Source organism: Suricata suricatta, chromosome 17, assembly GCF_006229205.1.
Source record: "Suricata suricatta isolate VVHF042 chromosome 17, meerkat_22Aug2017_6uvM2_HiC, whole genome shotgun sequence".
Lineage (NCBI taxonomy): Eukaryota > Metazoa > Chordata > Mammalia > Carnivora > Herpestidae > Suricata > Suricata suricatta.
This window is the reverse complement of record NC_043716.1, coordinates 22,787,088-22,802,800: the sequence shown is the minus strand read 5'-3', so window position 1 is coordinate 22,802,800 and position 15,713 is coordinate 22,787,088. Positions and strand designations below refer to the sequence as shown.

Here is a 15,713-nt window from a genome sequence, read left to right as displayed (position 1 = left end):
CTCCCTCTCTCTGACCCTCTCCTGCTTATGCCCTCTCTCTCTTTCTCTCTCAAAAAATAAATAAAACTTAAAAAAAAATTAACATGCTTTTTCTTTTGCTTCTAAGAGCAAAGGGCTTTGATCTTCCTACGAAATCAGGTAAACTACAAAAGGAATGTAGAGTAAAAAGGAAAAAGAAGGGTAATACTCAAAATATGACATTCAAAATAGGATACTGCAGCAAAACAATAGATTTACCATTTTTATCAGTTTGCTGTTGAATGTTGTTTGTTTGTTTTTTAAAGAGGTCAAGTAAAAGGTGGCCAGAGATACCAGTAAGAGACAGCATAAAGTAAAAAAAAAAAAATGTTGGGAAAAATAACAGCGGAAAGCTAGGAAAGTGAAAGCCCAGAAGGTGTCCAATTTTCCTTTCTCTGACTCATCTTTTTCTGGTAGGAGAAAAAAAGTGAGTCAGGTGTGTGTGGGTAGCCCTAAGGCAGGAAAGAAGAGACTTCTGTCTCCCAATTATCTAAGATTCTGAAAAGAGATCATTTCTTTGACCTCCACAACTAACTTGTGGTATAGCCACACCAACATGGCTGCAATTCAGAGGGTTAGGCAGACAGAGATCTGAGGTTCAGCTTTTCTAGCCAATCTTCAATTATAGAATGTAGACCTGCCATAGGGTTCCTGTGCCAAGGTGCAGTGGCCATGCAGCACAAACTATGGTGCAGACTGCTGAGCTGGCCAGGTAGATGGGACACACAGCATAAACCCTGAAGCCTAAGCTGAACTGTAGTGAGGTAAAGTCAATCAGAAAACCTGAGCCTGGCCAAGCCAAGAGCATCCAGATTAGGAGCTAACCACATACCTTATCTACAATGCCAACAAAAGAGAAACACAGAAATATATATAGAAAGGCATTTTGACTCTTTCTTATCACTATGAGGTCCTGTGAGCCACATGGACCACATAGGGAAAAGGTATCCGAGAAAATGAACATTTTTATAGTAAGGAGAATAACTACTGTTTGAATCACCATATGAAGAAAACCTTACACTGAATTGGACATTGCTAATAAGCAAGCAGGAGCTAGACAGAAAGACTAAAGTACTTACAGACAAAATAAAAAATTAAATATTTTCTGGACATCCAAATTATATTATGATTTCTTATTATTATCTTTTATTTTATTGAGGTATAAGTGACATACAACATCAGTTTTTGGTGTACAACATAACAGTTTGTAGATATAGTGTGAGTTAAATCATGTATCTCTGATACACATGTAAATTCAAGCAAACAAAAACAACTTGTATTCTACCTGTCTGAAGAGGTTAGGGAAGTCATCTGCATTGTTGACTTTTCTGATTCCTTTCCCTCCTCCTCCTTCTGAGGCCTTGATCATTACTGGGTATCCAACTTCCTCTGCTGCCTTCAAGAAGAAAGAAAAAAATGGAAATAAGAGTGGTATTAACAGGGAAGGAGAAAACCGGCACTTTCTCCCTTTAAGATGCCGCCATTGGTAGGTCCAAAAGTAGTAAAAGAGAAAGGTCCTGAAGACATACTATTAGATGGGGAAAAAAAAGTACTAAAACAATATTTGTAACATTAGGTTGAACCAAAAGAAATCGCCTTTTTTGTAGGTAAAGAAAAGGTTGAATATTGGCAATTTCATATGGTTCAATATAAGACAATCCTCTGTACGTCAGAAACAAAATAAAACTGTATGTTTATATATAATTATGTATTCTTTCATACACCCACATATGTGGTACAATAAAAAAGGCTAGCATGGTGATTATAAAAAGATAGATATACTTCTACTTTTTACTGTAATTTTTTTTCTTTTTATGTCTTTATTTTATTTTGAGAGAGAGATACAGAGAGTGAGTGGAGGAGGGTCAGAGAGAGAGGGAAACACAGAATCTGAAGCAGGCTCCAGGCTCTAAGCTGTCAGCACAGAGCCCAATGCAGGACTCGAACCCACAGACTGTGAGATCATGACCTGAGCCGAAGTTGGACACTTAACTGACTGAGCCATCCAGGCACCCCTGTAATTATTTCTATATTAATGGAATTTCTTAGTATGCAGGTCTTCATGTATTACCTCTAATTTTATTTTTTAAAAAGGTGTAGTCAATGGTCTCAGTACAGTTTCTGACAACATAAAAGATTCAACAAATCAGAACTCTCATGTATTTAGAAATTATTTTCTCACTTAACTTTTTGTAAAAGATAAAAAAAAAAACAAGATACCAAAATATATTTTTAGGTTTTATTTATCTGAGAGAGAGCGAGAAAGAGAATGGGTTTATCATCATCTCTTTTCTGGCCTTCCAAATTTTCTAACAGAAATTTTTATGTTTAAAATTAAGACAAGGAGAGGCACCTACATGGCTCAGTTGGTTAAATGTCCGACTCTTGAGTTCAGCTGAAGTTAATGGGTTCGAACTCTGTGTTGCTGTCAGCACAGAGCTTGCTTGGAATTCTCTCCCTCTCCCTCTGCTCTGCCCTCCTCATGCTCTCTCTCTCTCAAAATAAATAAACTTAAAAAGTTAATAAAATTATGACCAGGAAAAAAAGGAATTTCAATTGATAAGCAAAATAGGTAGTTCTTTACAAAGGGCTTCTACTTTTGCAAATTACAGCAATATAGTACGAGGCTGGCAACAAAATTAGAAAATTAATTTTTCTTATTAAGGAGATTATAAGACATTTTAACATCAAAAGCCAAAAAAAGAGGAAAATTAGTTGAGCATTCAGTATTCTTCTTGAATTTATAGCATACAATTTAAATCCAAATAGTGTGTTTTTCTAAAATAGCCTCGTTCATCATCTACTTGGAAGCGTAACTGACACTTCCAACTATTTAAAAAGTGAACGGGGTAACAAACTGAAGAGAATTTATAAAAGAAAGAGAAGACAATGTTGGAGAAAGGATCTCCTTTTGCCTGGGTTCATGTTTCCATAAGGATGGACTGTAATTAGACATTTTCAGCCTCTCTTGGCTCCCTCACCCCTCCCCAAAGGAAAAAGAATGAATTATGTGATTGGTCAGTTTGGAAGGAGGTAAACTGAGTATGCACAGCTCAGCCTCTTCGCCTTTGGGATCAGACCACTGCACAGAGCATATACTCCTTGTCAGGTCTCAGTGATACAAGAAGCTGAATGGCAAAAGCTCTATCTCTGGAGAGGAACATCTGTGGTTATTCAGTACCACCAGTACCCAGTGAGTAAGCATGTCTACCTCTGACGTTCAGTTTACAAATCTGATTGTTGCTAAACACTTAAGCCATTTCACCAACATCTCTATTTGTAATAAAGCTGACATTTCTCTATCAGCCTGGCTTCTTGGTTCTGAAATTTAAGCAGGTGGAAATGTGTGTTGTTTATTGCCCCCTCCCCCCACTGACATGTGGTATGGTGGAGAATCAATACTTCCACAAAGCTCTGATTTAGTCACCTAAGAAATGTTCTGTCCAGGTGTGGGCTTGCTTCACAACAAATTTAAGTATTTTTGTTAAACCTAGGTCACTTCCTTACTCTATATATAATCTCTTGGTCTTACAATCCCAATGACATCATGGGTGCATATCATGAACCAGGTTTCAAATTACAGTTTGTGTCTACAATTGGTCAGTTGAAAGACATCACTCCCTAGAGTTAGTAACCTACCTTCAGTCCATCATCCACATCCTTCACATAACCTTTTTGATATAATTCCTGGGGAACATTTAAGATACGTTTTGAAAAATCATTTTCCTGCCAGTCCACACGAAGACCTGAAATAGATAATAGTGACTTAAAAGCTGCTTTAAAAGGTTCTGTTCTTGTCAATTTTCTGCTATTCTTTCTTTAAAATGTTCTCATATTTATCCAAAATTAAGAATATGTGAGAAAAAAGGATGTCTAAAAAGCTAATAGGGAGTAAATTTATAAAAATGCAAGGACATACAAGACCAAAAAAAAAAGAAAAAAAAAAGCATGTCAGACTTCTCACAGCAACTCAGCAGGCAAAACACCTTCAATTTGTATGTTCAGGCCTGCTCCAGGGCCAGAGGTCTGGGAAATAATTCAATCTTTATGAGCCCTTGGAAATGGAAATGGCGGTTTTATCGGCCTCAGCAGAGTCATGATTCCAAGCTCCCTGAATGTCCCTGTACTCAGCCACAAAGGGAATGCTATAGCCTCTCCATTCAAACAAGAACAAATTCAACCTTTTATTTTAAACTGTTTGACCCAGCAGGTCTGGAGAGGATATTGCAAGCACCCTGGAGAGCCAGAGTAACAAGAGTTCAAATCTGTTCGGTCTCAAGACAATGGTCGTTCCCATTTGAAAAATGTTTTAGTTTGCTCCCTGTGCTTGAGTACTAAGCAAATTTATATTATTATTACTCATAATGATTCACATGGTACTCTTAAAGGGATTTATTGCATATAAATCATTTTAAGAAAAATTTTATTCTTCTGTATCCCTGAAAAGAAAGGTTGACTACTGCCCTCACTTTCTGCATCAACGGCAAATGACAGTTTGAATCAAACAGCCAAAATAAATCACCAACAGATGGTAGGCTGACATGAAGAAAATGATAGTAGGCGAACATTTGGGTTTTAGGTTTTTCTTAGTGATCCAGGTTGCCTGCCAGGCAGGTTAAAAGACCTAATTCTGCCTAAGTCCATCGCTGCTGAAGATTCTAGCTTGCCCAGAGTAGATCCAAATCTACAGAACCATATGAGTTTTCCCAGAGTTTCCTCAAATTCAAATTAAATCTCAAGATCACTTAAATCACAGTTTAGCATCTGTGTAACTGGTACAAAATTTCTATTCCTAACATGACAAAATCACAGTTGTATTAATTAATCCAGCAGATATGATACCATAAATCAACCTGGATTCTATTTCTTATCCTAAGGAATCTAGATAACATTTTAAATAACCTAAGACCCAAGCCACAGTCCCAAACATCCTACTGAACTATTCTGCACTTCAAAATACAAACAAGAAATACTTTCTTACCACTGCCACTCCAGGGAAGAGTTGGAATACCAGCAGTTTGAGCCACTATGGAAGATGCAATCTTATCCCCCAAAGCCCACATGGCCTGGCTTGGAGGACCTAAAAATAAGAAAAGAACGCTGATTGTAACATTTTGGCCTCATTTTTATCACATCGGTTTCATCTTCTATAGAATTATTTTTGTATTTGTCTTGTCCCCCCTATATCACAGAGATCGTGAACTTGATTATGGGGATTACTGTGTTATGACTCATCTTTGTACCCTTTATAGATAGAACTTAATGTAGTAAACTTTTAGAACACAGAGTTCAGCATGTATACTGAATTAAGTTCCTAACAAATCTCTGATTTTATCATCATTGGTGATCCAACTTGACAAGATTATCAAAGTCCTTTTTTTTAAAGCAATCTTAAAATAAAGGACTATAATGTTTGGGGTTTAAGTCTAAAATATGCCCTCATTGGTCTTAGGAAAACCCAAAAGGAAGATTTATCTTTAATAAAGATTAATCTCTTTAGAAGATTTATCTCTGATAAAGGAGAGCAGAAAAGTCAGAAGAAACAGCTCTCACTTATAGGAATATAACCTATATGCTTAAATGTGAAGGTGCTGATTCATATTTAAGGGCACAGTCCTAGGGTATCCTAATATTCAATGATCTCTGCTACCTAAAATAGAGGTCCTTTCTCTACATATTTTCTTAAGGTTAATGCAAAGTTTTAGAAGGCCAGTGTTTTAGAAATCAGAGCCTCCTCCGTATCTCATGGAAAAGAACCTGAGGACAGAAAAGACAATCAAGATGTGAAAAAAGGTAAGTAGGGTATAAGAAATGAGAAAGACATATGTGGACTTTGAGAAACTTAACAGAAGACTATGGGGGAAGGAAAGGGAGAAAAATAGTTTCAAAGAGAGAGGGAGGCAAACCATAAGAGATGGTTAAATACAGAGTACAAACTGAGAATTGACTGCGGGGGAGAGGGGAAAATGGGCAGTGAGGAGGGCTCTTGTTGGGATGAGCACTGGGTGATGTATGTAAGCGATGAATCATGGGAATCTACTCCTGAGGCCAAGAGGACACTGTATACAATGTATGTTAGCTAACTTGACAATAAATTATATTTTTTAAAAATGAGGAAGAGGAAAAAAAGAAAAAGAAATGAGGGTTTTACTCTAAGAGTCACTGATTGATGAAAAACAGGAGCCCAGTGCATGTTAAACAGAAGAAAAGCAGAATATAAACTGGAATATAGGCAAAACTGACAGAGAGAACCAGAAAGACAGGAAGAATATGTTAGAAAGGCTTACCCATGAAGGCGATGCCATTTTTCAAAAGAAGTTCTGGGAGCTTGGGATTCTCAGAAGCATGACCCCAGCCAGCCCACACTGCCTATAAAGGAAAATAATATGATTCTTTCTTAAAATTCACACTAAAGTAACATTATAAACTGTATTACTCTCTACCAAGACTGGCCCCACACCATGAGGTACAATAGCTTCAGAGCAGTCTAATGCTTAATTCAGCTTCCATACTTGATTCTTGGCAAACTTTTTACAGAACAAGAATAAGCAGTTCATTGTGTCAAAACCTCTGTGAAGAGGTCAAAATCAAGTTGAGGCTGATATTAAGAACCAGCTAGTCTTGTTGCTCTTTAGGAAACTCAATTCAAAACCTTTCACCTAGATTCTACAGAGCCTTTTCTATAAATACCAGTTTTCTTTCACAGTTTTAATTACTTTGGCCACCCAACTCCACATTTATATCTAGTGGTTATACTGACATATAAATCTCTACTTTTCTCCTCTCTGGACATTTACCCTAAACTTCCCAACATAATAAAATAGGGAAGAAAGAATCTATTTCTATACTACTGTATTCTAAGCTAAAAATATTCCATTGGAAACAGGAACTTTCACTTACTTGAGATAGTCTGAAGAAATAGAATAAGTAATCTCTGAAAGATCCTTACAAACCTTCTGTTTGTATTATGTTTATTTTTGGCTCATTCATTTTTTCCTTCTTTTCCCCATCTGTTATACTCCTCATTAAAAAGCTTTATCAATTTTCAATGAAGATGCTTTATATAAAATTTAAAGTTTTTCTCTCAATAGCCCCTGTGTCTAAATTTCGTTTAAAGGACACACTAGCATCTCTTACTTGTACTGGGATCCTTTTAGCAATATCAAGAATTAATTCCACATTTGCATAGTTGTTGTTGTTTGGTCCTCCTGGCACCGGCACATAGTGATCTGCCATCTTAATGTATTCTGAAAATGCAAGCAATTTAATAGAGAACACATGCTTTATTTCCAGAAATAGAACAGCAGAGCAAAACTACATAAAAAACATACACCATCACAGTTAATGACTGGATAAACTGTATTAATAGGGTAAGTCCCAGGACCATTTAGTTAGAGGCTCTGACTTTGTTTAGTCACAGGTGTTAACAAGTGAATCAGGTATTCAGGAAGTTTTTCCACTTAAACAACCGTTCTCAAACATTGCCCTACATAACATTTTTGAAGGGTCTTTAAGGTCTCTCAAGGCTGGTGTGTCACTTAGAGACCTCTGTACAATTATTTATTCTGATAAAAAGTTTTAGCCCTGACACCCTTTATCTTCAACTTGCACTGTGCTCTGAGAAAGCCTTTTTCCTGATGTTGAGCTGTGACAAATCAGGAAAGAGGCAGAGCCTGAAGAGTTTGCAGACTGGCTAGACAGGAAAGGTTAGTTACAAGCATGTACCAAGGGCCTGAAAAGAGTTTATCTGAAATGTTGGTGATAATAGGTATTTGAAAGACACTTGTAAAAGATAACTTCTTTCCCTCCTTACGTCTTTTTTGCTCAGTATTCCCTTTCAAATTTGTCACCTGATGTCTCTCTCTTCCTATTCTGGCCATAACAGTAGAGCAGCTACAATGTGCAGTAACTATTTTAAGCAGTTTATATATATTATTTAATACTCAGAAATCCTGTATGTGATAGGTATTATTGGCACCTAATTTACAGGACATTGGCTTGGAACAGTCAAATAACTTGCTCAAGGTCCATCACCACCATATTTATGAACATTCCTTCTATCTTAATTTTTAAAGGTTTCACGTCTTTCTAAAAAAAACTCCATCCAAAAAAAAAAAAAAACTCCATCCAAAGTAAGATACAAAAACCTATAGTTTGTTCAAAATAAAAACAGGTTTATTGTTCTTTGACTATAAAAGGGAAAGCATGTTAATTATTTTTTAAAATTATAATATGTCAGGATGGAATAATACTATTTAAGAGTCAAAATCACCCATTGTCTCAAAGATAAGCAGTTCATGCTCTGATATACTAGAAACCATCAATTGTTAACCAATTTAACAATATACTGTGGGTATCTTCCCATATGTGACGTAGATATATTTAATATACATTTAATATTTTATATGCACTTAACATAGACCTGATATTTCAATGGATGCCTACCATTCCACAATGTAACAATAATCCATGATTCACTTAACTACTAACTTATTGATGAACATATACAAGATTGGTCATGAATTGCTAATTGTTAATGTTAGATGATAGGTAAATAGGATGGGATTCATTATACTCTTCTACTTTTAAATTGTTAAAAACAACAACTAATCCATTTAAACTACCAATCCTTTAATGTCCAACACAGACACACACACACACACACACACACACACACACACACACATCCCTAAAAAGATAGTCTATGCTCCTGAGGATGAAAATCAAGTCCTTCTTTGAGAAATATTAAATCACATCTTGTACTTTAACAAGTACATCTGTAGTTTCCACCAAACCACTGTGTCACGCCTTCATACATTTGCATATACTGTTCTTTCTGCCTGGAAACTCTGCCTGGAACATCCTACTAACTGCTTACTCATTTTTGACTAGGCACACCTTCTTTCAGAGAGCTTTCTCTTAACGCCACCACCAAAAACATAGTTAAGATGCCTCAACTCTGTGTTCCTGCAGTACCCTGTGCATATTTCTATTATAGTACTTCTCTCACTGTACTGAAATTATTTGTTTCCTAGAGCAAGATCACATTTTTCAACTATAGATCTCCATGTTCATTGAGTAAAGGAATAAATGAATTAATAGGATCACCAGATAGAAATAGACGGGGAAAAAGAAATCATGCAAGGTAGTTTTACATTTATTATAGACAAGTTCATCTTTATAACCACACAGTGAATTAGATATTACGATCTTTCTTTTATAGATAACAAAAATTGTGGCTCAGAGATGTTAAAGGGTCAAACTAAATGATTTCACATAATAACATACGCTTTCCAATAACCTGGTATGTTATCTATTTCTAAATAAGAGAACATAATAATCCCTACTCCTTAGGAATAGTTAACATCATTGTCTCAATAGAGAAAGAACATAAACACCAACAGGTTTTAAAAGACAGCTCTTGAAAGAGCTAATGTTATCTGTGAGTAGTGTACCTTGGAGATTATACTTTAGTGATAAAAAGAGAGGAAAGACCAGCCATATCTTCTCAACTATACCAACAGTCTTTATCTACAACTCTCAGATGGAGGACAATCTGAGTGGAGAGAATATGCAGAAGAGCTTGCAGAATGAAACCTACTTGGATCCCTCAGGAGGAGGGTAAAAAAGAATCTTAACCCTAAAATTCTCTAAAATTCCCTAAGATGAGCTTTGCTCATAAGGAAAATAGCATTTCTTTCCAAATCTTTCCACTTACACATGCTGAAGTATGTAGATTAGCAAATACTTGACACTGTAAGGGCATACACTTAAAAACCCCAATCAACACTGCTTAAATTTCTACTTATTTTTACGTAGAACATAGGAATCAGTGTTAAGGTTAGATATAGTACAATCACTTATATACGCCTACTATTGACACTTTTTAAAAAAGAAATCCTTGGGTCTGGGAATCCCCCTAAGTTAACGTTCTCCTAAAGACTTTGCTCTTCAACGCTTTATGCTCAAGGGTGATGCTTTCCCAATGCTAATCACTCACCTGCATTGGCTTTCAGGTCTTCAGGTGTGACCATAACAACAAATCGGATTGCACGTTCATTTCGAAACATCTCATAAGACCACCGACGGATGGACCGCATGCATTTCACTGCTGCAATGCCATTGTTGGCAATAAGAACCTGGGAGAGTGGTGGGACAGGAATTGGAGAGAGAAGTAGAAAAGGCAGGCAATGGTGGACAAAAAGAAATGAGACCACCTCTGTAAACCTATCTTTCTCTAAAGAGCAAGATTTTCAACAAAGAGTTTGTATTGCTAGTCTAGGCAGTTAGGAACCAGCTCCCACATGATCAAAGAATACTTTAAAATGTTAGCCAAGCAAATACTTTAATATATGCCAGCTTTTTTATTTCATTTCTTGAAGGAGAAGATCATAATTTTTCAAATCTTGTGAGTTTGTGAATTATCCTACCATACCTGTTACCAGGGAACAGAAGACAAACTTCAGAGGGGTGATGTATTTATTAAGGAATGGAGGAAAACTAAACAGTGTAGTGTCATTCACTATTCTCTGTTGTAGTAAAACAAGGCACAGAGTTCTGCACATCTGTAAGAACTGTGGCACCAACCGCTACCTCTCTCCAAAATGCTAAACCACAAATGCCTTAGAAGTGTAGAGATTACCTTACAAAGAATGGTCACGAGAAGAAGAGTAGAAGAATCAACGATCCTGAGACTTCCACATGAAACAAACCTTTCACCTCCTGACCTGTCTTTCAACCACTGCCCCAGGGTGATACAGGCTAGGGTATATACTATCTTTATCAGAAGACTAACAGAAGGATACCACTGGAGTAAAACTTTTAGGAGTAGGAATACAGGCCCCCATCCTTTAATCTTTTAATCACTGCAAGCTATTTCAACCAAGTCATCCTCTCAGTTCGGACATGGTTTAGGTAAAAGGGGCACAGAATTACTTACAACATTTCAAAATATTTATAATCTTTTTAAGTATTTCATATGGCATATTCCCTCTAAACATCTCAAATACCCAGTAGAAGCCATTAGATCACAGCGTATCAAGCTGTTCAACCCAACATGACATAGTATCTCTTCACCACCAACCCACAAGACAATCAATTTCCCATACCCTCTCAGATCTGTGAAGCCCAAACCCATAAAACTGCAGGTTCTTTTATTTTATTTTTTAATTTTTTAATTGTTTTTATTTATTTTAGAGAGAGAGAGAGAGAGAGAGTATGAACGGGGAGGGTCAGAGAGAGGGAGACACAGAATCTGAAGATAGGTTCCAGGCTCAGAGCTAGCTGTCAGCATAGAGCCCAACGCGGGGCTCGAACCCATGAACCATAAGATCATGACCTGAGCCGAAGTCGGACGCTTAAGTGACTGAGCATCCAACTTCGGCTCAGGTCGTGATCTCGCGGTTCGTAGGTTCAAACCCCACACTGGGCTCTGTGCTGACAGCTCGGAGCGTGGAGCCTGCCTAGGATTCTGTGTTTACCTCTCTCTCTGCCCCTCCCCCACTTGTGTGCACTCGCTATTGCTCTCTCAAAAATAAACATTAAAATTAAAAAGAAAATAAAAATAAGAAGTACTTTCTGACCACTTCATCTTTTAATTAGCTATGCCTAAATTACCTCAGTGGTAACTATACAGGAAATAGTGAAATTAACAGGATGCTATAAAGGCAGAAAAAGGCAGTCAGTTTCTGAAAACTAAATGTCAGTTTTGAGCAATCTAGACATGTCTAGGCATTGAATCTCATGCGCTTTTGAAAAAAAAATAATTCAGCAAGTTATATCTTACCTTCTCAATCACTTTATTCCCCCCAAAACGAGTAACAAATTCTGCTGGAGAAGCTACAGTGAAATCCCGTTGTGAGTCTATTTTCTTTCGGTCTCGACCTTGCTTTACTAGATGCAAGCCAGACATGCTGGACCTATAAAAACAGAGAAAGCATGGAAGTCTTTATTTAGATGGGATTTCTTCACACCATATATCTCCCCTGGGGGTCTGCTTTTCACTACTATACTTGTAATACAGCATTTCCAACTGCATCCTTGTAAAGACTGTATGCTGACAGGTCACACACTTTTTGAATAGAAGACAGGAAGGGGAAAAAAGATATTTGCTTGTGAAAATTAAAGAAAAAAATAAGTATCCTTGAATAATAAAAGATAATATTAAGGTTTACCAATGGATGTCATCACAAAGCAATAGGCAAAAAGCTCAGACTGAAATGAGATGGTAGAGATAACAAACTCAGAGAGACTGGGAAAGCTAAGAAAACAGCAAGGCTGTCATTAAATCATGATTCTGGAATACAGATGACCTTCACCTCTGTATCTCTAGCCTCCGTTTTTCTTATGAAATGTACACTTTTAACCGCCTACTAAGCGTTTCACTTGTGTATTCCAGAGGCATTTCAAAATCAACAACTTCAAAACCAAATACTTCACTACTTCACAAGGCAGCATAATAATATATCATATTTCATCAATTTTAAGGCATACTTCCTTTAAAAAAACTTTAAAAAAGATCTGAAATTGATGTGTATAACTGATGGTGTGCTTTAGTTAATTGGCAGTATTTTTTTTCTCAGTGGTACATACAATAATGGTGCCTCTAACAATCAGTTTTTCAAGAATAGATGAAACATGGTACTGGAAAAGCATAGGGCTGGGTTTAAAACCAGATCTGTCTACTTAATATCTCCAATGATCTTAAGTAAATAATTTAACCTTACTCAGCTTCCTTTTTCTCTTTGCAAAAGACACACAGTATACACTGTTCTGGTATTTACCTACTGTGTCTCAGCTCCAAGCTCACTCTTTTATGTTCTGCTCTAAGACTCTACAAACCTAATCGGTTCTGCCAATGGGAAAGCAGAATGGTAAGAATAGGGATTTTGATTTTATTTTGCAGCTTTTATCATCATTGGTCCACAGTAACAGAGAGTAAATTCCAGCCTCTAGCATCTTTCAATTTTCCTGGTGGGAGCCTCTTTGTATCCCTCAGCAGTAGCAGTAGCAATAGGCTGTGGCTCCTTGGCAGAATACCAGCCTTGCCACGCTCACTCACCCTTTGGACTGTGCTGCCTGGGCCTATCAATCACGTACCTGTCAGTCTAGGCCTTCACCTGCTCTGAGCACCAGCTACTCAAAGCTTATTTATTCTCAGAGGGCAAGCATCAGCCGTAACAGGCCTCCCATCAAGCTCCTATATTCTGGTAACCCTAGTTCTTCCTTTTTGTTTTCCCCGCCTTAAGAGTGGTAGCTGCTTCCTGCAAGTATTAATTTTGGTACTGCAGAAAATGCCCAACTTACTACCAGTTCTCACTAGTGAAAGCCCACTGGTTTATAATACCTAAAGCAGTTTCTTTTTCCCCTCTTTCTGGACTTTGACTGATAGACCCTCTTTGAAAAGATGTTTTGGAAGTTAAATGAGATAATGGCTATAACTAAGCCCTTACATACACATTTAATGGACAGCTCTTTTCTTATTCCCACCTGTACTTCTTTTCTCCTGTATACTCTATCCTCAATGCTACAGTAATTTCTTTTCAAAATAAAAGGTATGATTAAAATCTTCCCACAAAAACAAAAAAACAAAAAAACCCAGGTCCAGACAGTTTTAAAAAACAAGTTCTTGGGGACCTGGGTGACTCAGTCAGTTAAGTGTCTGACTCTTGGATTTCATCTCAGGTCATGATCTCACGGCAGTGAGACTAAACCCCGCTTTGGGCTCTGCATTAGTATGGAGCCTGTTTGGGATTCTCTCTCGCCCTCTTTCTCTGCCCCTCCCCTGTTCATGCTTGTGTACGCTCTCTCTAAATAAATAAATAAATAAATAAATAAATAAATAAACAAAAAAAACATTTTTAAAAAATAGTAAGTGCTCAGCAATGAAAAAAAAAAGAATCTTTAAGAAATAAAAAAATAATAATAAAAGTTCTCTCAAACCTTGAAGGGCAGTAGCCTACCAAACTTCCAAACAATAAGAAAAGAAGTAAAACTCCTCAGCTAGAGTAACACTAATACCAAAACCAGACAAATATGTCACTTATTAAGGGAAAAGTCCAGGTCCATTGTATTCATGACTACAAATGCAAATTCCTAAATAAAATATTCTAAATAGTAAAGTATTAGTGCAAGGATGAGCAAAATATTAGTAAAACAAGTTACTCCATAACCAAGTTCAGTTTGTCCCAGGTAGGGAAGGATGGTTTAATTTTAGAAAATCCATAAATGGATTAGATTCCCTAGCAAGCACAATAAAATAAAAAATAATAATTAGAGGCATTAGGATTACTATCATTATTTGTGAGTGATAGAATCATTTACATAGAAAATATGAAAGATTCTGCATAGTATTAGAAATAACAGGAAATCTCAGTCAAGTATCCAGAACTCCAAAAATATTTTATAAAGATTACATGATTATCAATTTTAAAACATCTCATGAAGTTAAAACAACTAAAATATATACATATATTAGAGAGAGATTTTAGAGACACATATAGATACAATAAAACTATGTAAACAGGAGGATGGAAGAATGTTATGAACATGTGATTAAGGAAAATGATCATCTGGGTGGGGAAGGCAGGGAGAAGTACTAAGCAGAAGAGACCATATAGCTATATAGAGGTGATGGCCAAGGACCTACCTTTGTTTTAGATGGTGGGTTTTTGAGTTCTTTTTACATTATTTTTCAAAATAATGCAGTAACTAACCAAATAAACAAATAATAGGAGGCTATAAATGGACCAGTGAGTATGCCATGAAGGATTATGTTATATAATTCTATACACCCAAACTTAAATACAAACACACTCCTCAGAGATCAGCTGTCAGTTATTTAGGGACAGAGCAAATGAACAGGTAAGTTATAACTTAGAATCAGTAAGGGGCTATCTGAGTATTAGCAAGAAAGGAAGCAAAGTCTTTATTGATAAAATTAAAGAGGAGAAATGATTGGTCCTAAGATTTTATCAATGGTTGAGTGAGTTCTGAGAATCATTTATCATCAAAGAGGGGAGAAAAACAAAACTGTGTCTTACTTTTAATAATGGGATCCTTCATATAGCCACATTCTGGAGTGAGGCACCATGCTGAAAAAAGGGGATTAAGTACAAAGACAGAATAGATCTCAAAATCTATACTTCTCATCTATCTTTTCTCAGGAAGCTATCAGAGAATGCTGTCTCCCTAAAAGAAGGGAACAAAGGGAAGAAAGAAACAGAAGAACCAATACAGAAGAGAAAGGAATTCCCTAGACGACTATTCAAATCAGAGGACAGACTGCTCCCGGAGAGAGGCCTCCATGAAAACAGTGGACAGATCACCTGTTATATTTGCCCACAGAGAAACAAAATATATATGTGTGTGTTCTGTTTATATATATATATATATACATACATATATGATTATTTTATATGTATCCATAAACAGTAAAACAATGTTACATAAAAATGATTTTATATACATAAAAATCATTTTTTTTTTAATTTTAGAGAGAGACAGAGCAGGGGAGAAGCAGAGGGGAAGAGAGGAAGAATCCCCAGCAGGCTCCATACTCAAAGCAGAGCCTGATGTGGGGCTCAATCCCATGACCCTGGGTTCATGACATAAACCAATATCAAGAGTTGGACACTTAACCAACTGAGCCACCATGTGTCCAAAAACATTTTTTAAATTATATATATATATATATA

General features: G+C 36.6%; 1 protein-coding gene across 5 annotated transcripts in view; it reads right to left on the bottom strand.

Annotated features, from left to right (window-relative positions):
* Positions 1 to 15,713, bottom strand: part of ACACA (acetyl-CoA carboxylase alpha) — a 279,134-nt gene that overhangs the window by 180,744 nt on the left and 82,677 nt on the right. For all 5 annotated transcript variants that reach the window (XM_029929349.1, XM_029929353.1, XM_029929351.1 and 2 more), the window contains 7 exons: positions 11,804 to 11,936; positions 10,019 to 10,157; positions 7,156 to 7,265; positions 6,306 to 6,387; positions 5,000 to 5,098; positions 3,658 to 3,764; positions 1,304 to 1,414 (listed from right to left, as the gene is read on the bottom strand). In XM_029929349.1, coding sequence (XP_029785209.1) covers positions 1,304 to 1,414; positions 3,658 to 3,764; positions 5,000 to 5,098; positions 6,306 to 6,387; positions 7,156 to 7,265; positions 10,019 to 10,157; positions 11,804 to 11,936 — 781 coding nt within the window. The remainder of the gene's footprint in view (positions 1 to 1,303; positions 1,415 to 3,657; positions 3,765 to 4,999; positions 5,099 to 6,305; positions 6,388 to 7,155; positions 7,266 to 10,018; positions 10,158 to 11,803; positions 11,937 to 15,713) is intronic.